This window comes from Sardina pilchardus, chromosome 21 (genome assembly GCF_963854185.1).
Source record: "Sardina pilchardus chromosome 21, fSarPil1.1, whole genome shotgun sequence".
NCBI lineage: Eukaryota > Metazoa > Chordata > Actinopteri > Clupeiformes > Clupeidae > Sardina > Sardina pilchardus.
In genome coordinates this window covers 24,306,222-24,328,726 of record NC_085014.1, presented here as the reverse complement: position 1 = coordinate 24,328,726, position 22,505 = coordinate 24,306,222, and the positions used below count along the sequence as shown (strand labels likewise).

Genomic DNA, 22,505 nt, shown 5'->3' with positions numbered 1-22,505 from the left:
TGTTTGTCCCCTGTCATCATCTAATGTAAACAAGAACAACCATGACCTTATCTCATCATCACCATGTCAGCCATGACATTGCCATCTATCAGTGGAATCCCCTGATTAATACAAAATGAGTCAGGAAAGGTTCTTGCTGGATGATGAAGCAAAATAACTCACTCACTAAGAAATGTATCTGGAGTTTTTGGAAGCTAAAAGTTTCAGGAAAGGACATTTACTTCACAATTCATTCATGTCATTCACATAATGTTTGTCAATATGTTCTCATTGGTCCTTTAAAAGTCATCAGTGCAATCCTCACAACGCCTGTTATTTTCCAGTCATGCTTTGTTGAATGGACATAGGTCAAATAATCTGTTCAATGTGTTTGCCATTTTCTTTATTCATTGTGACCATGTTCCTTCTCCTCCAGGGTCTGTCGATGTGATTGTGATTGTGTGCTATTCATTTGTCAGACTTTCCACAATTTGACTTATATGGATCAGTTGAAGTTCCACTCCAGCTAAATATCAATACTGTTAAAGCTCTGCTACCTTTGATTATATTCTTAAACCATAAGTCAACAAAGGTGCTCCTGTGCCCTTTATTAGTAGAATTTAGCAAATACTTGTTTTGAAAATATACAGTGACAACTGTGTGGCCTGTGTTTCCGCATAGTGTGAAAGAATATACAGAAGAGTATAGGGACAAATGGGCACAGAGATGGCAGAATGAATTCCTCAGAGGCAAACGGTTTGGAATCAGCATCACTGGGTCATGACCCCTTCACAAGCTTTGCTTGCGATATTCCCAAATCTGGGATTATCTAGTATGTTACATGTTATGACTGTGTGGAGTACATAGTGGTGTTGGCCACACGACGACGGTGGTAGATTATGAGATTGGCTGAACCCACCTCCCGTGCCACCCAAGGCCTCAGTGTATGAATTTGGAATGAGCTCACTAGAGTGGAACTTTAACTGAGGGACGGAGAAAAGAGATATCTGTGTGTTTCATTAACAGGAGACAAGTCAGTAGTGTGTAGCTAACCCTTTTGCTCTGTCTTTTTCCATTCTCTGAAGGACAGAGACTTACGGCCAGAGGAAATTGAAGGTACAACACAACAGCTCCTCTCTCCCTCTCATTTTCTTTCTGTCCTTGAATCAACGACCCTCACCGTACTCTGTGTGTGTGTGTGTGTGTGTGTGTGTGTGTGTGTGTGTGTGTGTGTGTGTGTAATCTGTTTAGAACTAAGGGAGGCCTTCATAGAGTTTGATAAGAACAAGACCGGCTTCGTCAACTGTAAGGATCTGGGAGAGTGCATGAGGACCATGGGGTACATGCCCACTGAGATGGAACTCATTGAGCTCAGCCAGCAGATCTGTGAGTGACATCATCTTTACGAGACACAAAACATTGCTTGTTTAAGTTGCACTCTAATAGGGCTTGACTTGTGTTGCGCAGCTGGAGGTAAGATCGACTTTGAGGACTTTGTGGAGCTCATGGGGCCTAAGATGCTGGCTGAGACGGCAGATATGATAGGGGTGAAGGAGCTCAGAGATGCATTTAAAGAGGTAAGGCACACACACACACACACACACACACACACACACACACACACACACACACACACACACACACACACACACACACACACACACAGCTTACAATGTACAGCTTCAGGCCTGTGAAAGCTTGCATGTATTTGTACAATATACTGTATGTTGACCATTGTTCCCACTTCAGTTTGACTCCAATGGTGATGGAATGATCAGCTTGACTGAGCTCAGAGAGGCCATGAAGAAGCTGATGGGCGAAACACTGAACCCGCGAGACATCGACGAGATCCTACGAGACGGCGACCTGAATGGAGACGGACTTGTGGACTTTGAGGGTACGCAGAACAAGCAAACCCATAGATACTCATTTAGTGTTATACTGTCATGGGGCCTTCCTTTCAGTGCATGACAAAAAGTGTGCTTATGACTTCTTCCCCTTCTTTCTGATTTCAGAATTTGTCCGGATGATGTCTCGTTGACTGTATCAGTCTGTATCAAGAGTGATATATTCTTTATAACCACCGCTGATGGAACATGTCTTAATAACTGGACAGATAATGATTTCTCCTCGTTCTTTGGTCTCAGCATCAGCAATAAACCAAGCTTTAACTCTGGAAGAAAGGGAGGGAATGTGGCAATGTGTTGGATTGACATGTCATGGCTATTTGTTTGACATACTGTAAATAAAGAATGTTGCTTGTCATTTATATCCCTTTGCCATGTGATTAGTCAATTAGTATAATACTGAATGAATAGCAACACCAAGCTGTATCAGTGCTACTAAAAAGACTTCTCTATAAAACTGACTTCTCAACCTTTCCATTTGCACGGACATCACAGACCAGGTCACCTTCATTTGATTATGCCAAATCCAGTTACGTGACATTTAATTCCATTTGATTTATTCAATCATGAACTGTTGTACTATTATTAGAAATGTCCTTATGAGACATTACATTTGACCTTTTCTTCATGTTTCTCAGTAATACTTGTACTGATAATGACATTTTGGCCTGTTTTAAAGACAACAACGTAGAAGGTTCACTATCCTTGGGCAAAAAGAACACCGCATTTATAAATGTTTTACAATAACACATTTTCTCAAAGACTAATTCTTGAGCAATCAAATTTCAGAAAATGAGGGAGCCAAGTTACCAGTCTAGTGAGACATTGTTCTTTAAAGACATTGCTCAGATGTGTTGTGTACAGTGTACCCATGGTTTGGATGGCATGCTGCTATGTGTTAGTACATCTTTGACCAGCAGGTGGCAGTCACGCCATAATAAATAGCGCTCAAAATAGGGCGTTAATAATAAAGACTGATTAAATATTAACGTTAACAATAATGCACCGGTGAATGACTATTCTGTAGGCTAATCTATTCAAAATATATTATTAACACTATCTTTATCTACAATAAAACACAGGAAGTTCTCATACGTCCAGTAAAAGAAAACATGTGTTCAACAGACTTCAGCAGCCTATAGGCTAGCTATGGCCTACTCTTCCATACTTGCAGAGCAATTGAACGCAACTGACACAGGTCTTACCGTGAGTCGTCAAACCTCACATTTATGGTGAATGTGGACATGTTAGCCAATAAGGTCCTCTGATGGGCGTCTCCTTTGTCAACCTTCCATCAACCATCCACTTCAAGGGAAGAAACTCCATGGAGGTATGTCTTTTTCAAGTGAATCATTACCAAGAAGAACTGGATCAGAAAGAATCAATTACATAGATGAAGAGCTCCAGGTTCAAGTGTCCCCCCACATAAAGTGAAGGTCAACAAGTCATTTCTGTAACTTATACATCTTATAAGTTTATATGAATGATACACAGAATCTGCATTGATGCATTGTATAAGCCTACACAGCATTACACCTATTCTGTTCAAAAGCAATATCATAAGCATAATCCCATCATCCCATAATCTAACATATAGGCAAAAGGTAGATTCAACTAGCTTTTCTGTGCTTGCCTCAGACCTATAAAACAGAAGCTATTCCTAAAATGAAAAACACTTTCACTTTTGTTAATTGAGTAGGCTAGTCGTTCAACAACGTGCAATTTAAAATGTGTCGTCCTCCAACATAAAATCCAACGGGGCTTATTTGTATGATTAAACCACATAGGCCTACAGTATATATATATATATATATAGATAGATAGATAGATAGATAGATAGATAGATAGATAGATAGATAGATAGATAGATAGATAGATAGATAGATAGATAGATAGATAGATAGATAGATTGATAGATTGATTGATTGATTGATTGATTGATTGATAGATAGATTGATAGATAGACTTTATTAATCTCCAAGGGGAAATTAGCCTACAGTGTTTCAGCAGCAATACAAACACAACATACATACTACATACATACAAACATACATACATACATACATACAGAAAATTACTTAAAATGTTATTCCTTTCCGGTCCGTGTAACGACCCTTTCTCTCTGCCCAGATGGGAGTCATTATAAAAACTTTACTTTATAAAACAGGATAACACCAGTTCTATTTGTCTAAGCAACTTCAAGATTTTGGTGTTTTTCTTCAGGTTAGTACAGGTTCAAATGCATTTCACGTTGAAGAATTTCACTATATCAGATAAGCATTACAAAGTAACAAATTTGAGTGTGCGATCGACTCTGAGAACCAATCACGTCGGAGATCTGAGCACGCGAGAACACCAATCACTGAGCCCTGCACGTTAATCTTCTCGCGATACTTATGAGACTGGTGCTGAATTCAAATTGAACCTTCAACTTTTTTGTTTGCCTGCTAAGCGAATCTCTAAAAGAAGCAGCTGACAATAACTAACTGACATTACTGCTAAAAGTGTAAGTAGCCTTTATTTTAGAATTATTAAAACACACAGTTTTATGGAAAAATCGTATAGATAGATTTTGATTATGGACGTTAGCGAGAGAGCTTAGTGGGCTCTTGTCCAGCTGAAAGCAACGTTACTAACATTGACGTTAACGTTAACGTTAGCTAACTTAACTAGAAAAGGCGAACGTTAACCTCACTTTGCCTAAAACCAAACAATTTAGAATATATTATTGTCGTTGCAACTGAGATAGCTCAATTTTCCAAGTCGCTTATGCAGCGCATATAAGTAATATGCTACCAAACAGCTTGTCTTTCTTACCTCTGCAGGGCACGTCAACATTTAGTTGAATGTTGTTGTTTGCAACGGCCATAGGCTTGTAAGGGTAGGGCTATTCTTCCCACATTCGGTGACGTGAACGATGATGTTTTCAGTGGGGAAATGGGTTTCCCATGCGAATGAATGCACCGTTTTAGGTTGTATGTATATCTTAAATGTTATGCTTATTGGTTGCATAACTTCGTTTGAGGTGATGTCACACCATTACCTTACCGGCGTCCTTCATCAATTGTAACTTTGTTTGATAGAACCTATGTTACTATTCTTTTGCAATGATACTGTTATTCTTTCAAGGCTCTCCTCAATGATGGCAGGCAGCTCAGATGTGCAGTGGCTTCAGCGGAAGCTGAAAGAGAAGGAGGGGGAAGTGCAGAAGGCTGCCCAGTATGGCCTTCAGCTCCTGGATGATCAACTCAACTTGCAGAGCAAGTTGGAGGACCAGCGGGTTGAAATGACCAATGCTATGGAGGTGACGTCTCGCTGAAAACATATCAACTGCCCTTGTAGAAAGAGTTGCCATGATTAAGACAAATTGCTGAAGTGTTATGAATGCCAGCTATGCTGTAGGAATCTGAATGTAGCTCATACCAAGGAGAGAGGCTAACTGTTTCTTTTCACCGTGCCATATTCCAGACTCTGGAGCAGGAGAAGTATTCCCTCCAGCGGGAGGTGGAGCTGAAGGCACGCATGCTGACCAGTCTGCAGTCTGAGTTTGATGAGGTCAAGAAACAGCACAGGCACCTCCTGGAGCAGCAAGAATCTCAGCTTGAAAGGAGCCATGCCCATGAACTCAGTGACTACAAGAACAAGGTCCAAATCCTCCACCCAGTTTTCTTTTTTGCAAACAGTTGCTAATGCATTATGACATATTTCAATGATCCTCTGTGTAGAGTTAGAAGCAACCCTACTCATGCGTTGCATTGTATCCATGTTACTGTTACAGTAATTAGGGATGTAAAAATACAGACAGATACTGACAATTTGTTGTGATTCATGATTTTAAATTGAGAATAAGATTTCTCACATTTTTTTTAATAGAATAAGCTGGAGGCAAATTATGACTGAAAAACATTCCTTTATTTACATGAACTAAGACGAGCACCAGTTGGAACTTGCGTCCCAGACTCCGTATTCTGTAGCCTGACTCTCGCCAGATCCTTGTAGTTCCGCCATGCTCCACCAGAAGCGTATCGCTGCGTGTTCTGTACTCTGTACTCCAGACTGCGTATTCTTAAACATTTTGGTTGCATGTGGTCGTACTCTGGAGCCCCGAATTGGTTGTAATTTATCCACACATTTGATAAACAGAAATGTTTACAGAACAATGTTTACTGTTTGACAGTAGTGTCAAACTGTTCCGCATACGCCGACCAATGCATCAACCATTAACAACGCCGTAATGGTTCCTTTAGATGGAGCGCATGATGGCGGAGCGGGACGAGGCACAGCTGGCGGAGAAGCAGCTGCGACACAAGCTGGAGGTGCAGGCCGAGGCCCTGAGCAACAAGACCGAGGAGCTGCGTGCGCTGACTGAGCGAGCCCACGAGACCATGTCCTCTGAGATCTTGGAGCTGCAGGTGCAGAGGATGGACATGGAGGCTGCCATGGTGAGGACCGGGTAGAAAAATGCTTTATATGGCCAAGCCTGAGGATGGACATGTTAACAGGATTATGAATTATGTTTAGTCGCCACCGTTTGATCGTGTCGGCTCATATGCCCAGCTTCTTCATGCCCATCATGTACCCTCTTCTGTGACCTCAGACGAGCAAACGCGGCACACACAGATTGTAGATTTGTCCAGATTTTGAATGAATCTTGAACTGTGTTGTTATATTACTGAAGAAGCTAGTCTTCTTAAAACTAGTCTTTAAAAAACATTTTTAACTGTTGTATTGTAAGCAGTGAAGTCAATGCAAGCCCCTCTCAATGTAAACATCAATGTTTTTCTGCTTCTCAGGATGACTTGAAGATGGAGCTTCAGGAGTGCCAGTACAAAGAGCAGCAGCTGCAGCTGGCGAGCACCAGCCTGCAGCGGCAGGTGGAGCAACTGACGGAGGAGAAGGAGGAGCGCCAGAAGGAAGCTGTCTCTTGCTACAACGCTCTGGAGGTACACGCCACAAAGCGATGATTGCTGATTAGCTGTGTTAATTCTGATCATTGCGCAGTATTTGTTCATAAAACTCCTTGTCGGTGTGTAGAAAGCACGTGAAACCAATCAGGAGCTACAGATCCAGCTGGACCAGCTGCTTCAGAAGGAACAGGATCCAGATAGCAGAGGAAACTCTCTCTTTGCAGAGGTAGAGCTTAACTGAGGATGTCTTTTTTTTTTTTAATCCCTTCTTTCTTTCTGAGCAAGTCTTCATGTTGCTTGGTGTGCATTGGTGATCGTGGTAATGAGTGTGCCATTGTCTGTCCCTCAGGTGGAGGACAAGCGAGCGGAGATGGAGAGGCAGTTGATCAGCGTGAAGGTTCAGTACAAGTCCCTGCAGCAGCAACATGCTTTCTCAAAGCAGCAGATGCATCGCATGAAGGTACACCTCGCCAAGTGCTGCATCTCTGCTGTGTGGTCCTCTCTGTGTGCACTCTAATATGGTCTGTGGTGGAGTGTCACAGCTGAAAAATGTCATTGCTGTGCCATGGCCTGTTTGGACTCCCTTTACTAAGGCCAGTTTCCCCCATTCTTGATGCGCTGCAGGTGCAGATCGCGGCCCTGATGCAGCTCCAAGGGTCGGGGGCAGACCCTGAGCAGCTTGAGCGCATGCAGTCCATGCTGTCGCAGAAGAACAAAGAGATCGAAGCGCTCATGACCAAAGTGCGGCAGCTGGAATCTGATCAGGTTGGACTGCTTGTGGCTGACCGCTGTCTCTTGATGATTCCTGAATGTTTTGTTGGATCTCCACTAACAGTAAAATCTATAAGTAATGATGATTTGATATACCTCATGTACATACTTCATGTTCAGCAGCAGAGTAGTTACTTTCAGTTAAGACAGTGCTTGACTCAATAAAGAAAATTTGTAATATAAATGTTATAGAACAGCCTAGAAACTACACTGTTGTCACTAAAGGTTGCGTGACATTTAAACAGACAAAAGGTGGTGGTAGATGGTATACTATAACAAGTCTGTTTGTTGAAAGACCTCACACTTTAACAGTTAGTGATGGCCAGCTAGGCTATTCTTTCTTTATGGCTGTCAACAGTTATTGTATAGGTGTACAGGGTGGAGGTAGCAAACATTCCCAGGCAGATGTGGCTCCTGGCTCCTTATTGAAGTGTGTGGTTTGTTTTGTTTTGTTTAACAGAATAGTCTGAAGGCTATATGCCCATCTGGCCCACCAGCCGATGGTGAGACACATGACGACACCTACTACACAGATCTTCTTCAGATGAAACTATCCAATTCTGTGTGAGTTACGCTGTCACCCAATTTCCATACATATATCCATGCCTTTAACTTAGATGTGTTAAGTCAAGTGTACCTGTCATTTGCTAGTTGTATAATCTGACATTATAATTGGCAATAGAGGTGACAATAATGTGCTGAAATTGTACTTGTACTTTCACATTATGGTACTTGAACTGTAACTTAATTGCACCTTGATTGTTGTAGGTCACTTTGGATAAAAGAGTCATGCTGAGTGGCTAAATGTAAACAATGTAAACGTAAATGAAATATGTTTATTGTTGCAGTAAAGATTCTGATCAGCTGAAAAAAGAGCTGTCCCTGGAGAGGATGAAGTCTCTGTCGGAGAGCCAGAAGGTGCTGGAGATGGAGAGGAAGTTGTTCGCCACACAGCAGTCCCTCAAGCAGAGCCAGGGGGACAACATCAGGCTGCAGGTCAAAGTGGAGGAACTGCGTCTCAAATACGAGCCAAGTGGTAACTTGATTGTTTTGACAACATTCATTTGTGTTTGAGCTTGACCGTAGGAGGTCACTGTTAGCACACTGCTGTTTAGAAAAGCTTATGCAAGGGAGGGACTTCATATAACATACTGTAAGTATTGTTTACCACAGGGTTTTTTTTTTGCCTGGTAACACGTCTGTTTATGTGCTTACACACTTCCTGCTGTGGTGTTAAACTGGGGAACAAAACAGTCTCATGATTGTGAGAAATTAACTGATGAATTCTAAATAACAGGAAAAGGTCAAACAAATATCAATCACTTGTCTTAATGAATATATCTCACTCTCCATGATGTGCGTCATGCATTCATTGATTTGGCAAAGGTGACTGCGTTTTGCTGCCCTGTGGCAGAGTCATGTTTATTTTTTGTCAGTTTTGTTGTAGATGGAATAGTGAGACCACACTCAGACTGCTGCTTAAATAGTGTGGTATTAAGATAAGCCAAACACTGCCTTAGATGGACAGAATCTGAGATACAAACAGTTTCAGCCCATCTTTAGTGTTTTCAAGTTAGAAACTAAAACTGGGAACGCTGAAGAGGAGCTAAGTCCAAAATGTTTTTATCTCGTCTCTGTCAACGGCGTGTTTATTATTAATATAACATTATTTGAGCATCAGCCAACACCAATATGTCAAACATTTTATTTGATATCGTTATTGTTGAGTATCATACACTGACTAATTTTTCCAATTCTATTTAACAAATTGCTAAAGCAGCATGACTTGTGACTAATGGGAGATCTGTGTGTGTTCAGAGGTGGGTAAAGGCCGCGTCCAGAAGCGCAGGCGAGAGAAGCTTCCAGTTGATCTCCCCGCTGAAGGCCCTGTGCCGAGCCAAGACGCCCCCTCTGCCATGGAGACGGAGCTGGCCAGCCGCCCAGAGGCTGACCCCTGTAAGCCAGAGCCAGCACCGGGGGCCCCCCAGTGTCCCGAGGAGCAGCTGATAGCAGCTCCTCTGCAGCCTGCCAATGCCCTGCTCCTAAACCCCACGCAGCCCCGTGACAGCAAGTGTGTGCGCATCTCCGACGAGCCGCCAGTTACCATCCCAAAACCGCCCAGGTCAGTGCCCCTCTCCTCTTCATCAAATTCTTCCTCCTCCTGCTCCTCCTCCTCCTCCAGCACGGCTCTCTGCCAGCCAATGTCTTTCCTGTCACGCTGTGTCCACTTCGCCCTCTTTGTCTTCTTCCTCTTCCTGGGATTTGTGAGGACCCTTGCTCCGCGTCCTTCGCTGCCCTCCCTGCCCCTGCCTTTCAAGGGCCCTGCTGTGGTAGGGAAGAATACTTGCTAGTTGTCTACTGAGCCCCTGCAAAGACTGCTGCCAGAACAGGGGTTTGCGTGACTGAACCATTTGGCCATCTTTAAATGGACCTGAACCTGAGGACTAGGTGGTAAATTGAATATAATCCGGAGTTCACTAACAGTTCATGTTTTAACATTTGGAATGTTGCCGTCTTTCTTCCCCCTCAGTTGTTTGTACAATGTGTTTGTGTCTACATTTGTTGTAGAATAGGCTACATGCAGGAAAGGCTCTCTGTACACTCGTTTGTTTCCGGTGGAGCCAGGTGTGTTTGAGCCTGCCACTATTGGTAATGCAATTAGTGTCTACACGGACCCGGTTGGATGCTGCACCTGGGAATCAGCACGTTACGACAAAGAAAGATTTATACGTGTTGAAACTGTTATTATTAGTTGAACAAGATATTCAGTGTCAGAGTGGAAGATTTAACGAGCATAATGTAACAGAAGATGCCGTTACAACAGTTTAATTTCCACCGGAAATAAATGAGTGTACAGGAAGAGCCTTTTGTGCACCTAGGCTATTGTTTCCTTCAGCACAAAAGTACAATGTGTTATTGTACACAGTGCATGTTACTGATCTATAAGCTAATTATTGGTACTTACTTCTACTCTAATGTGAACTACCTTTTGTGTCTATTTAGAAAAATAGTACACATAAAGGCATTTGTGTATTACTTAATTAATACAACGTAGTACCATAACCGATCACATTGCTATCTGAAAAGACATGATACGTTTTTCATCCTCGTGTCAATATGCATTTTGTTTGTATGTGCACCTGTGTAAATCTGTTGGGGTGGTGGTTTAAAGGGGCCTGCAACAGTGACTCTTTGAGGCATCATTCTGCAGGGGAAAGGTTATTATGTACGGGGAATTTGGTTATTGCCTCAACACAAATTAGGTGGTTTTTCTGTAGGTCTTCATCAGAAGAGAGCAGTATGTCAGAGGAGATGGACGCCAGGCAGGGAGAGGGGGAGAACTGGCGAGGCGAGAGGAAAAAGAAATCAAAGTATCCCACCCCCATCCATGCTGCCCCACAGAATACAATGCAAAACCAATGTGCTCAACAATAGCTCTGAATTATAACTGATAATGGCTCAAATCACTTCTTTTTTAATTATTATATATAATAAATTAATAAAAACAACTACAAAAATGTTGTGCTTCATGTGTTATTTCAGGTTGGGGGGTTACAATAACAAACAGTTGTCTTTCTGTACTGAATTGATGCAATGCAACATCCACAGTTGTTCTCATTCCCAAGTCAAAGGCTGAATGCAAGGAAATGAGTTGTGTTTACTGATTATTGCTGCAAAATGAAATCATTTAAATAACATGAACACGATGATCAGATCGGAAAGTGAAAGGCTGTACAGCTCAGGCCCACTCATCGCGTCATATCAGTGGGCAGGGAAGTTGGGGTTTTGTGACCAATACCGAAGCACGCACAACAAAGTGTACACTCCTCCACTTGTGATTGGTTCTTGGGCTTTGTGATGACTGGCGGTATGCTTCGTCGGTTTGATTTGCTATTCCACAGCAACGCTAACGCAGAAATAAGTTTTATCCTATGGTTTTATCCAATCCATATAGTGAGTAGTTGATCTGCTGAGAAATTTGATGTAAGTAAACCGACGTAAACAGGTTTTTAAAGGTATTGTGTATGTGTAATTTCATCAAAGGATCGCTTCCGTCATGCAGCAGCTGTCATCCCAAACAGCATAAGGTTAGCTTCACATTAGCTTAATTAGTGACTACTCCCAGACATATGTGATACCGTATTAGTTATCTAGAAATCCTACTTTCCTGACATCATGCCACTAATTTGTGGGAGACCGAATAGTTGTAGTAAACTGAGGAAATTGCTTATCTTCTGGATGCTGGGCCTGCTAGTCGTCTACGTCGTCAGTGACAAACCTGTAAGTTAAACCTGTAAATTACTCAATGAAGCCTCGATAACATCTCTCAAATAAATATGACTATATTCAGCGTGATATTTCTCTGCACTGCAGTCACCTTCAGCCTTGACAGTCGTGGAGGATTCAGGGTCAGATAACGCCGGTGGTGATGAGGAGGCCCACGTGGACGATGAATTTGATTCTGAGGATCTTGAGGTGTTCCAGCCTACTAACCAATGGCAGACTCTCAAACCAGGCATGTTCTCTCACAAGGCCAAAGTCAAATTTCAGCTTCATGAAACGAAATCGTCACACCTGTTGCTTTGGCAAGGGGAAAGACACATTTGATCTGTGTTTCATTGTATTCAGGTCAGGCAGTTCCAGCAGGCTCTCACGTCAGGCTGAATCTTCAGACAGGGCAAAGGGAAGCCAAGCTGTCAGAGGAACAGCAGGCCAAATACCTCAGAGATGGACAGAGGTATGGAGACTAATGGCTGAAATTGTCTTTACAAAAAGTGAAGTGTGGTTTAAAGACTTCAAAGCACTTTGATTGTAATCACTCCTTTGTAATTGTAGTTTCACAAAACTAATATTGGTATGGTATTGTGGAAACTTACTGCCATTAAGTGGCATGGAGCAAGATCTAATGGACATGATACATTTCTTTCCCCAGGGTGGTTAACACTAAGGCCCCATCCTTTACTGCAAAGGAGCTGAAGGAAGCCCTAAAGTTGCTCAAAGAGGATGACTCCACCAGCTCACAGAGGCAGGAGGTATGACTTTATGAGTAGAATTGTGAAGTCTTTTCATTTCACTTCTCTTGTGAGCAACAGGAAGCTCTCTAACTGTGCCTCTGTTGCTGTATAGGAAGAAGAGGCACTGAAGGCGAAATTCCGTCCCCTGGATGAGCTGAAGAGGGATCTGGCTGAGCTTGAAATGCACATGGAGACAGACGTGCAGATCATGCGCAGGTTAATCGCCCAATTCAACAGTTCCAATGCTACAGCGGAGCAAAGAGTCAAAGCTCTTCTTGAGCTGGAATACCTTGTCCACCAGGTGAGCTCTGGCAATGTTGTCAGGATGTCCAAAAAAAGGAAAGAAGGTTCTTTTACAACCTCTTTTACTCTTTGAGCACAACGAATTCTAGTCTAGAATAGAATAGAATATATATTTGTTTGATCCCGTGAGGGAAATTCGTTTCTCTGCATTTAACCCAATTTAACTGAATTAGTGAACACACAGCACACAGTGAACACACAGTGAGGTGAATCACACATTAACCCGTAGCAGTGAGCTGCCTGCCCAACCAGCGGCGGCCGGGGAGTAGTGCCTTGCTCAAGTAATCTAGTGACTGATCGGGATCGAACCGGCAACCCTCCGGTTACAAGCCCCAAGCCCTAACCAGTAGCCCACGGCTGCCATGTCAGTCAGCCTAGTCAGTAAGCAAAGAGATACAAACTGAGTAGTAAAACAGGATAGCTCTAAAGTTATAAACAATTTGAAAACAATGAGACAATTGTTATGGCTGATCCCAAACTTACAGAGAGATAATAACCTACCTTCACAGGGAGTTTTAACTGGCTAACAAAAGTAGCAATAATCCACACAAGGAGGCATTGCCGTTGTATAAACTTGGCTTGAAAAGCCCAATAATAACACAGGTTAAGAGTAAGTTAGTTTGTTAAAGGAACACTTCACCGATTAGCATTAAACTTTGTATCTTTAGAAAACCAGTCACGTTTTTGAATGGTCGTGCATCATTCCCTCAGTTTGCCTTGAGATGGGAGAAATACAGATTTCAATGTTGGACTTCCTGCTTTCAATGATGTAAAAATCATCATTTTACATCATTGAAAGCAGGAATTCATGGGTTTCATTGAAATCCGTATTTCTCCCATCTCAAGGCAAACATTCAAAAACATGACTGGTTTTCTAAAGATACAAAGCTTACCCCCCAGTCACACACGCTACAAGCGACAGCGACAAAGAGACAGGCTGCCGTTCATTTTCAATGGGAGTAGACTTTTGCCAGAGACAAGCGACAAGCTTGCCGCTGTCGCGAGCAAGGCGGGGCTAAAATAGACAAGCAGGCTATTTTATGCAAATGTTGAGCGAAGCGACAAAGCGACTGCCAATCGGAGTGAAGGCAGCGTGACGTTCCTTCTTTGAAAGTAAAGTTGAATTTTTTATCCAAGATGGCGGAGCTAACTAAACGGGTTACATGTCGGCAGTCCGACATCCTGCCAGTCCGACATCCCTTTCGTCCGACATGCCGCTATTCAGACATGGTGTTACGGTGTGGACACATATGCACTACATATGTGTCGGAAGGTGTCGCACGTCTTCCCCTCGTTTGTCGTGAGTGGGCGTTTCGTTTGAATTGTCAGTTAGCAGTTCATAAGCAGTTCGTTTTAACTTGTCTAAAGTGTTTCTCACAAATATACACCATTTTAGGCGTGTATTTAACAGCATACGAAAATATTAATAGCCTACACAAACTATGCAAGCCATTTTGAAATATTGTTTTATTTAAACTACTCAATGCAATCTCAAATCCTCACCAGAAACACCAACAGTCAATGTATTTCTCCAAATCCAAGTTTCGTTTATTTTATGGACAACTAGCTGGTCGTGGAAGAGTTCGTTTAAACATGAATTTGACTTGTATACGGAACCAAGTTTCACGGGCACTGTTGTACTACAACGACGAACCTACTACCTCGTGCTTTCATTGGACAGATGGCTCGCGTTCAACGGACTCATTTGCATAGAGCTGGGGATCGGCCAGCTTTTCTGTCGCGCGACAGGTTTTCAAATGCAGCGCTGCCTTCCCGGAATGCTTTGCGGGTCCGTTAAAGTCGCTTGACGTCACCCATAGGGAAATAGCGGGTTGCGACCGTTGCGACACGACAAAGTGAAGTGTCGGAAAGATCTGGCCGTACCGTTATTCCGACATGCTGCCAATCCGACACATTATACTACCCCCATTCCGACAGTTTACAAATCCTATTTTTTTTCCACGTCAATTTAACGGACCCTATATGAGCCGGACGGACGCAAAGTGCGTCAAAAAACACACCCATTCTTCTCTGTACATTGCTCCGCGATTATTAGTCACAGCGAGATGAGACCATGAAAGCGCTCAGAACCGGGGCTTTCCAACGAGACTAGACACGTGTCTGTACGATCAAGTATGAAAATAAAAATAAAATCATGAATTTAAATGAAAGTAGGCTATCATATTTACAGTCTATATTGCTCTGCGTTCACCCACGCAGCCACTGCTCTCGCTTGAATTAGGCTACTCCGGGACCAGGCATCGCACAGACATAACACGCATATCAAATGAAAGAGGAGAAACAGAGCTTTCCATTGATACCAAACACATCGATCCTTTTGTGTTACAGAAACAGACGAAGTGACAAACAAATAAGAATCATATAGCTTCGGCTACCGCACTTTCGTTTGATTTACTCGTGAAACCGTGGTTAAAAAGATACGGCTTGCATGTCAGATAAAAGAGGAGAGCTAGAGCTATCCACAGATACCAAATACAACCTTCTAGGCCATAAAACAGACGAAGTGACAGCAAAATAATAACTTAATTTAGCTCCACTTAGTCCGCGAATAATGAGACAGAGAAGAAAACTTGCCTTCTATAGAACTGCTTTCACTTCCCCGAGTCGTGCACGCAACAGACACATAACATATCAAGCAGTCTTCACAATGACATTTTAAACGTGAATCTTTATTATTTTACACAATTGGATATAGTTATGACATTAATAGCCTATTAATGACCTCATGTCGGAATGGCACGTTGTTTGAAAAAAAAGTTAAATACCCCATTGCGACCATGAAAAAAACAAATGTCGGAGTGGTGGGACTTTTTCCCATAAAGAGACATGCCTCCACTACGACAATTGGACGTCAATGTCGGAGTGCTGGTATGTCGGAATGACCGGCGGTAGCCAACTAAACGAAGGCAGTATTTCTGTACTAACAAGTAAGTTCAGGGTTTGTTGCCTTATATTTTGCTACTTCTAGTGAGAAATATGAACTTTACAATCCAAAGAGCCAGGTTTTGTAACCAAAAAATATATCTGAAGGCATGTACGAGCTATCGGTCAGCCACCTAGCACGTAGCAATCGTTAGCCGTCAATCACTCGCGAATCACCTCCCCACTCAACGGCGAGTTTGTGGAGTTGTCGCTGTCTCTTGTAGCGTGTGTGACTGTAGGGTTAATGCTAATCGGTGAAGTGTCCCTTTAAGTGATATGTTTTTGTTATCTATTTGATGACGCACAGTGCCATAAGTCATTTGAGTTTGTTTTATATCTGCACTATTACAAGAATCATATGATACACTTCCAGATGTATTATATGTACCGGGCACGATTTTCTTTGGACAAGCATGTTTGCAAAACAGCATTATTATAAACATGTTTTCAATGTTATGTTATGAAAAATAACATATTTGTTGTTAGAGCATCAAGCGCATGAGGACCATGTCCTGTTGGAAAGCTGTCTCCCGCCTTTTGCGGTTGCAGCTTCTGGCGGTGAAACCCACTGCTGCTTTGCTCCCACGAGATTACTATGTCCCATATCAGTGTGAGGACCTGATAACGCCACAGCACAGAGTGACACAATCCCTAATTGGTGTGCAGTCTGTAGAGCTGTGTTGTAAACACCACCAATCCGTTCTGCACAGGCCTAGGTTATGTTGAAGGAACCCATTCACTTGCACATAATTGGGTTGGATACAGGATTGACGGCCATTTGAAGATGTCCTGTTGTCCTAATTGGCTGACTTTAAATGGTCCAGACATTTTTCCCCTCAAATTACAGACTCAGGTACAGGCAGAGGGAAACTGTTTTTGTCAGAACATCTAGTTTTCTCATTAGTTTCTACATTCAGAAATACTTTCAGAAGGTTTCTAAAGGGATTCTGAATAAAAGCCTGGAAGTTCTCGGTCGGTACATCACTGATCAGACATCTCTTATTTTGGTAGGTGGACAATGCACAAAACCTGGTATCTATGGGTGGAATGAAACTGGTGCTCAACGCTTTAAATGGCTCAGACTTAAGCTTTCAAGAGGGTGCAGCTTTTGTGTTGGGGTCAGCTGTCTCCAGGTGAGGAGGCGTTTCATTTGCGTGTGTCATGTAAATTATCTCTCGTCATTTGAGTATTTCAAGAGTAAGCATGCTATTTTGAGGCTGTCATTTTTGTGTGATGGCTGTGGGGGTGTATTGTGTATTGTTGACCTGGGTTGTCCTGTTTTCAGTAACCCTGCTGTCCAAGTAGAGGCCATAGAGGGTGGGGCTTTACAGAAGTTATTGACTTTACTTGCCACTCCTCGTCCTATCTCTGTCAAGAAAAAGGTATGTTTTTTTGGATATGGGTTGCTATTGCTATTGCTATTGCCATTGCTATTGTCTATGTCATGTCTATATCTGTATCATGTTTCCTTGTTTGTTCTTTTCATGGCAGTCTTTCCTTGTAATTTTAGGCTTTGTTTGCTGTTGCCTCACTGTTGCGTCACTTCCCCCATGCCCAAAGCCATTTCCTTAAGCTGGGTGGAATGCAGGTGCTTGTCGACCTGTTTCAAATGCCGGGTGGAGAGTCTCTGCGCATAAGAATCATCACCCTGATCTACGACATGATCATTGAGAAGGTGAGATGGAATCTGATCCAGACTACCCCGGGAAAAAAGCTGACTAATTCCCACAGTGCTGCTCCTAACTACACAGTCTGTTTTTTTGTCCTCTTCTAGGAATTGATGTTACAAAGTGGCTTGGACCAGATTCCTGACTCCTCTTATCAGGAACGTCTGCGGCAGTACGCCCAGGTGTCCCTGTTACCTGTCCTGGCGGAGCAGGGATGGTGCCGCTTTGTGCCCGAGCTGCTGGACTCCTCGGAGCACGACTGGCGGGAGAAGGCGCTGAGAACCCTCCTGGCCATGATGCCCCACTGCCAGGAGGATTTTCGGCAGAACCGTGCCCTAAGCCATTTACTCAGTGGCTTGCAGGAGCAGTACCGGGAGCTGGCCCTTACAGAACAGGACTTGGGAGAGGAGGAGGGCTACTTTGGTGAAATCCTGATCTTACTGGACACGGTTGTGCGGAACGTACAGTGACCCTAAGCTGGAAAGTGGACATCACTGATTGACATCTCATTACCGGGAGAGAAGGGGATGGTCTACACACTGTATAATGGCTCCAAAAAATCTATTTATTTACTAAAGAGGCAACGTTTCGATCAACAGATTTTTATTAGGCAGATCTGTTGGTCGAAACGTTGCCTCTTTAGTAAATAAATAAAGTTTTTTGGAGCCATTCTACTGTGTGCAGACCATCCCCTTCTCTCTTTGACACATTTTTGTCTAGCACCTGTTTCAAAAATGTTTTTGGATGTGCGCATCCGCTTCTTCGGCCACAGTTGCTGCTAAAAAACACTATCCTACATTGGTTGTCTGTGGTTTTCCCGCACATCATATCCCAGCCATTCTGTTAAGAACTGCAATTCCACTCTCCATTTGGGAGTTCATGGCATGGCTAACACATGAAAAGTCATAAAGCATATGCTGGCCTCAGGTTGTTTAATTTAACTGAATGTATATTGTATGAATGTACACTGAATGTAGTGTATGTACATTCTCTCATACATTTGGACTGAGAGAGGACTCTTGTCTACTTGTCTGTAAGTCTTTTGTTTGTGATGGAGTAGTTTTTTGCGTTTTTTCCTGTACAGAGAAGGACATTTCTTGTATGTTGCCTGCCCCCACTCTGACTGTGAAGTACTGTACTGTATGTGTCACATTTTCAGACATAACAGTAAAGAGTGAAAACATTGAAGTGCTAAGTAACTTTATTGCACATTACAATACATGTCCTATTTGACATGCCTAATGAGGTTACAGAGCTATATCGAAAAGCAGAGGACTTTGGAAGACAGGAGAGGACTTGAACTGAGAGAGAGATGCTTAGTAATTTCCAGAAAATGTAAGTATTGTAGCAAGCATTTGCAGTTATGGCCTTCACCATTGCTGACCATCAGGAGACAGATGCTTATTCAGCCTTGCATGGCCCGTTGTACATGACACGGACATGCTGCCTCTTCTCCCTGGATAAAAGACAGACGTGGGAGAACCAATTATTTAGACATGCCACTGAAAGGGTCACTAACTCCCATCAAGGCCTTTCAGAGGTGTGTCATGATGACGTATGTTGTGATGAGATCATGAGACCTCTCCCTCCTGAAATGGGGAGTCTCATGTGTGTTTACTGCCATTGGAGCAGCTGTTCCAACACCTGCCCACTCTCACACTCTTTATCCAGAATAGTACATGGTACACTTATAAAAGAACTTATGGCAAACTAGTGATGAAAAGTCAACAACCCCAGATAAATAAAAACCTCCAAACAATGGTGTTTTGATGTGGTAATTAAAGTAGTGATCATTTGACAGCAGGTGGAGAGATAAATAATTCTCTCTCTTTAACGACATGTTTATTTAATGTCTGTTCCTGATTCTATTTCATCTACTATGCCACAGTAGTTGTGCCCCGGTGGGATGACGTTTTAAGTGAAAGACTTACTTGTTCTCATGGCAGAGCATGCACTCTGTGCTGTATGTGTGGCCATCGTCTCCGCACACAGGGTTGTATTCCCGTGAGCATGCATCACTTAGGTATTGAGCACAGTTTGCCTGTGGAAGACAGACATCTTTTTTTATCGCGGACAGTATGGTGTGTTTGTGGTCTGCTTCATTTCCTTTCTGTCTATTTGCTTGGCAAAGTAGGAAGTACACATCAAGCAGTGACAAGTGTGTTTATGGACCTCAGATGTTGAACTTTTAAACAGATACTTTAAGTTAGTTTGTGTCCAAAAATAGGTATTTCTATAATGGAGAGAATGTCTGTATTGTGTATGGCATACGATGTCCAGTTGAAACATTGCTCAGATCATCACTCACCTCTCTGGGCTCTGGCGCAGCATCCTCAGCCAGAGCAACTATTAAGGAAAAAACAATAGTGGAAGAGAATGAGTTGTATGAAGACTGCGGCATGACGTGCTTTCTCCTTTCATATGGCAACAACAAATGGGGATGATGTCTTGGTAGTGACTCCAAGGAATGTTGTTGAGCAACTGTCTATTGTTTCTGACCAGTCTGTTGCATGATAATGATAATTATATTCTATTTCAACACTCCAAAATAACCCTCAAGACATACTATACACCAACACTTTTTTTCCAAAACCTGATCTTCAGGAAGTCAGCTTTGTGATGCCAGAACATGTGTTGTGTTCATGTTTTTTTATACTAAGATAGCCATGTGCATATTAATCACTGAGACTAATGATGTGCTCATAAAATGACAATGTCTGACAGTAAACTTTATCTTCTTAATAATGCTCTCTACATTGTTATGGTGTTGGGTGTGATTTTATGAGACTATAGGCCTATCGTTTTTTTTCTCATACAAACCAATATGTTTTCTCAGTTGACATTGTTGGTAAACAAGGAATTTTGATTATGTGACATGGTGGCTATGATGGGAAAGAGATATCACCTTACAAACCTTTGTTAAAATCACTATTCCCACCCATCATTGTCTGTAGGCCACTTGAAACAACAAATACCTGTGTCAAAACCTAGCCATATAACTTTACATGAACAAACTCACTAGGATGTAAAGATAGAAACTCACACTACCAACCACTTGCTAATCCCTTTACTTCTACAGTGTAATTGTTTTAGCGTGTCCGGTGGCCAGTTTATTTGTCATACTAAATAAATTACAAATCAATGAAGTGAAGCAAATTGTTCTTACCAGACAGGCAAAGAATCATCGAAGCACAGAGTACGATTGTCAGCTTCATGTTGGCTTTCAGATTGTGGTACAGATACTGTGAGATTCAGCAGGTGTGTCTTGTATGTCTTCCTGCCACACTATTTTAAATAGTGAGGACTGATGTCCAGTTGTTGCTCCTCCCACCACCACCTCCTCTGCTTTGAAAACCTGCTTGGTGACATAACCCGCAGTATATTGTTGCACGCCATTGCCTTAGTTAGTTTAGGACGCTTTAGACACAATAGTTTGTGATGAGTGAGGAGAAAGCTGACAATGCTATGAGTGCTTTTTTTAATCGCTCTGGCTTGCTCTTTTGAATATTTCTCCATATCATACTCTTTAGAGTGTTTAAAATTAAATACATAATATAAACAGAGAGAGCTTTCATAAATCATAAATAAACCATGAAAAAAATAACTTCCTGCTGTGAAAGATGGCAAAATATGTCACACAGAATAATAGCTTCCTTTAAGCATATACGGTTCATAACTTTGACCAAATGGCAAAAGGAACAATAGCCATTAAAGAGAAATATTTTACTTGACATTTGACAGGACTTGACAAGAAGAAACAACATGCCAATTATGCTTATCTTAGGGCCTCATAAAGGTTGTCTTTTAAAACATAATGAGACGATCCATCCTGAACTATTGAGAGGAGGAAGTATTTTTATCCAACAGACTTTTTTTTCTTCCAGGAAATAACTACAGAGTCTTTTGTTATGTTCAAAATAATGATGTCTTTATGGCTATACTGCCTGAGCCTTTAACGGGGAAATGATCTGTTGATAAACTCAGTGATATGAAATGTTTACATGTTGACAGTGTACAAGTATTTCAGGTTCAGGAAACATTTTCAGTCTCTGGCTTCATTGGAACTCTTGTGTATTCAGGTTTATTCATAAGTCAGTTTCGGTTTCTCAGGGTTTGCACTGGTTTTGCTTCTATAAGCACATCAGAGCAGATAACTTTATTAGATTCATTTCCCCCTTCTGTAACCACTTGTATTAGTGTCATGTTTTGACTTAGTTGTCCATTTTTGGTGGGCTTGGGGTATATCTCAGTTTTACTTTAAGGTATTGCCTTCTTTCAGCCTCTGTTTATAGGAAACGGTATTATGTGTAGGCCTAGCAGAGGGTATTTGTATCTAACTTTGAAAGATTTATTTCAAAGGTTGGATTTGATTCCACCTTCTGTATGACCACTCAATTTGTCCATTGTCCATGTGGACATACTGTTATATAGGCCTACTGTTTCTCGACAGCCTATCCTATAAATAGCAACCTATCTCACAGGTTATCTTAAATAATGATATTATTCACTAGGGCTGCCAGGTTTGGTTGGGGAAACGCAAATAGATCTGTCTATTTCGTGTGCAGATGACTCATCTCAGCATAATGTTGTTAACAGCAACACCTTGTTGTGCAAGTGGAAGGTCAGCAGAGCACATGACAAGCAAGGCCACCACCTAACAATCTATAGGTGGCAGCAGTGCTCTTCGTTAAATGATGTTGCTGTCTGTGAGATACTTGGCTATAAAATGCTTTAGATTTATAATACGTAGTGGGTCGAGAAGGGCTAGGCCTCGCCTACACCATCCTATCATTTTCCATGAACTAATTAAACGTCTGTCTTACAGATAATTAACTTCTGTGCTAGGCTTTCGTTTAGCCTTTCAGAGGGCTCTCGTTGCAAATATAGGCCTATATTTAAGATCCAAGTGTAGGCCTAATTCAACTATGATAAAAAATAATAATAACATTTTAATACAATTTTAAATTAAAAGTGAATTTATTCACTTCTAGTTCACATCTATTTATGCTGATG

The 22,505-nt window shown here is 42.0% G+C and overlaps 4 protein-coding genes across 4 annotated transcripts in view; 3 read left to right on the top strand and 1 right to left on the bottom strand.

The window, feature by feature from the left end:
* LOC134068613 (calcium-binding protein 2-like) overlaps nt 1-2,160 on the top strand; it is an 8,821-nt gene extending 6,661 nt beyond the window's left edge. The window contains exons 3-7 of the mRNA XM_062524299.1: nt 1,065-1,095; nt 1,231-1,365; nt 1,447-1,556; nt 1,729-1,876; nt 1,995-2,160. Coding sequence (XP_062380283.1) covers nt 1,065-1,095; nt 1,231-1,365; nt 1,447-1,556; nt 1,729-1,876; nt 1,995-2,020 — 450 coding nt within the window. The 3' untranslated portion in view covers nt 2,021-2,160. The remainder of the gene's footprint in view (nt 1-1,064; nt 1,096-1,230; nt 1,366-1,446; nt 1,557-1,728; nt 1,877-1,994) is intronic.
* A 2,139-nt stretch (nt 2,161-4,299) lies between these two features.
* On the top strand, nt 4,300-11,065 carry spdl1 (spindle apparatus coiled-coil protein 1). The gene is made up of 12 exons (XM_062524082.1): nt 4,300-4,392; nt 5,016-5,190; nt 5,355-5,531; nt 6,134-6,328; nt 6,680-6,829; nt 6,921-7,019; nt 7,143-7,253; nt 7,418-7,558; nt 8,025-8,128; nt 8,413-8,600; nt 9,383-9,686; nt 10,843-11,065. Exons 2-12 carry the CDS (start codon nt 5,026-5,028, stop codon nt 10,997-10,999), a joined length of 1,791 nt encoding a protein of 596 aa, XP_062380066.1. The 5' UTR covers nt 4,300-4,392; nt 5,016-5,025; the 3' UTR covers nt 11,000-11,065.
* Nucleotides 11,066-11,407: 342 nt separating this feature from the next.
* sil1 (SIL1 nucleotide exchange factor) lies at nt 11,408-18,070 on the top strand. Its single transcript, XM_062524081.1, has 9 exons — nt 11,408-11,845; nt 11,939-12,080; nt 12,194-12,302; nt 12,498-12,597; nt 12,692-12,880; nt 16,837-16,958; nt 17,111-17,207; nt 17,336-17,500; nt 17,600-18,070. The coding sequence occupies exons 1-9, from the start codon at nt 11,741-11,743 to the stop codon at nt 17,960-17,962; spliced, it is 1,392 nt and encodes a 463-aa protein (XP_062380065.1). The 5' UTR covers nt 11,408-11,740; the 3' UTR covers nt 17,963-18,070.
* A 605-nt stretch (nt 18,071-18,675) lies between these two features.
* On the bottom strand, nt 18,676-20,787 carry si:ch211-195b11.3 (uncharacterized protein LOC100334344 homolog). The gene is made up of 4 exons (XM_062524080.1): nt 20,659-20,787; nt 19,801-19,838; nt 19,424-19,533; nt 18,676-18,948 (listed from the first exon to the last, which is right to left on the bottom strand). The coding sequence occupies exons 1-4, from the start codon at nt 20,705-20,707 to the stop codon at nt 18,894-18,896; spliced, it is 252 nt and encodes an 83-aa protein (XP_062380064.1). The 5' UTR covers nt 20,708-20,787; the 3' UTR covers nt 18,676-18,893.
* Nucleotides 20,788-22,505: the final 1,718 nt, after the last annotated feature.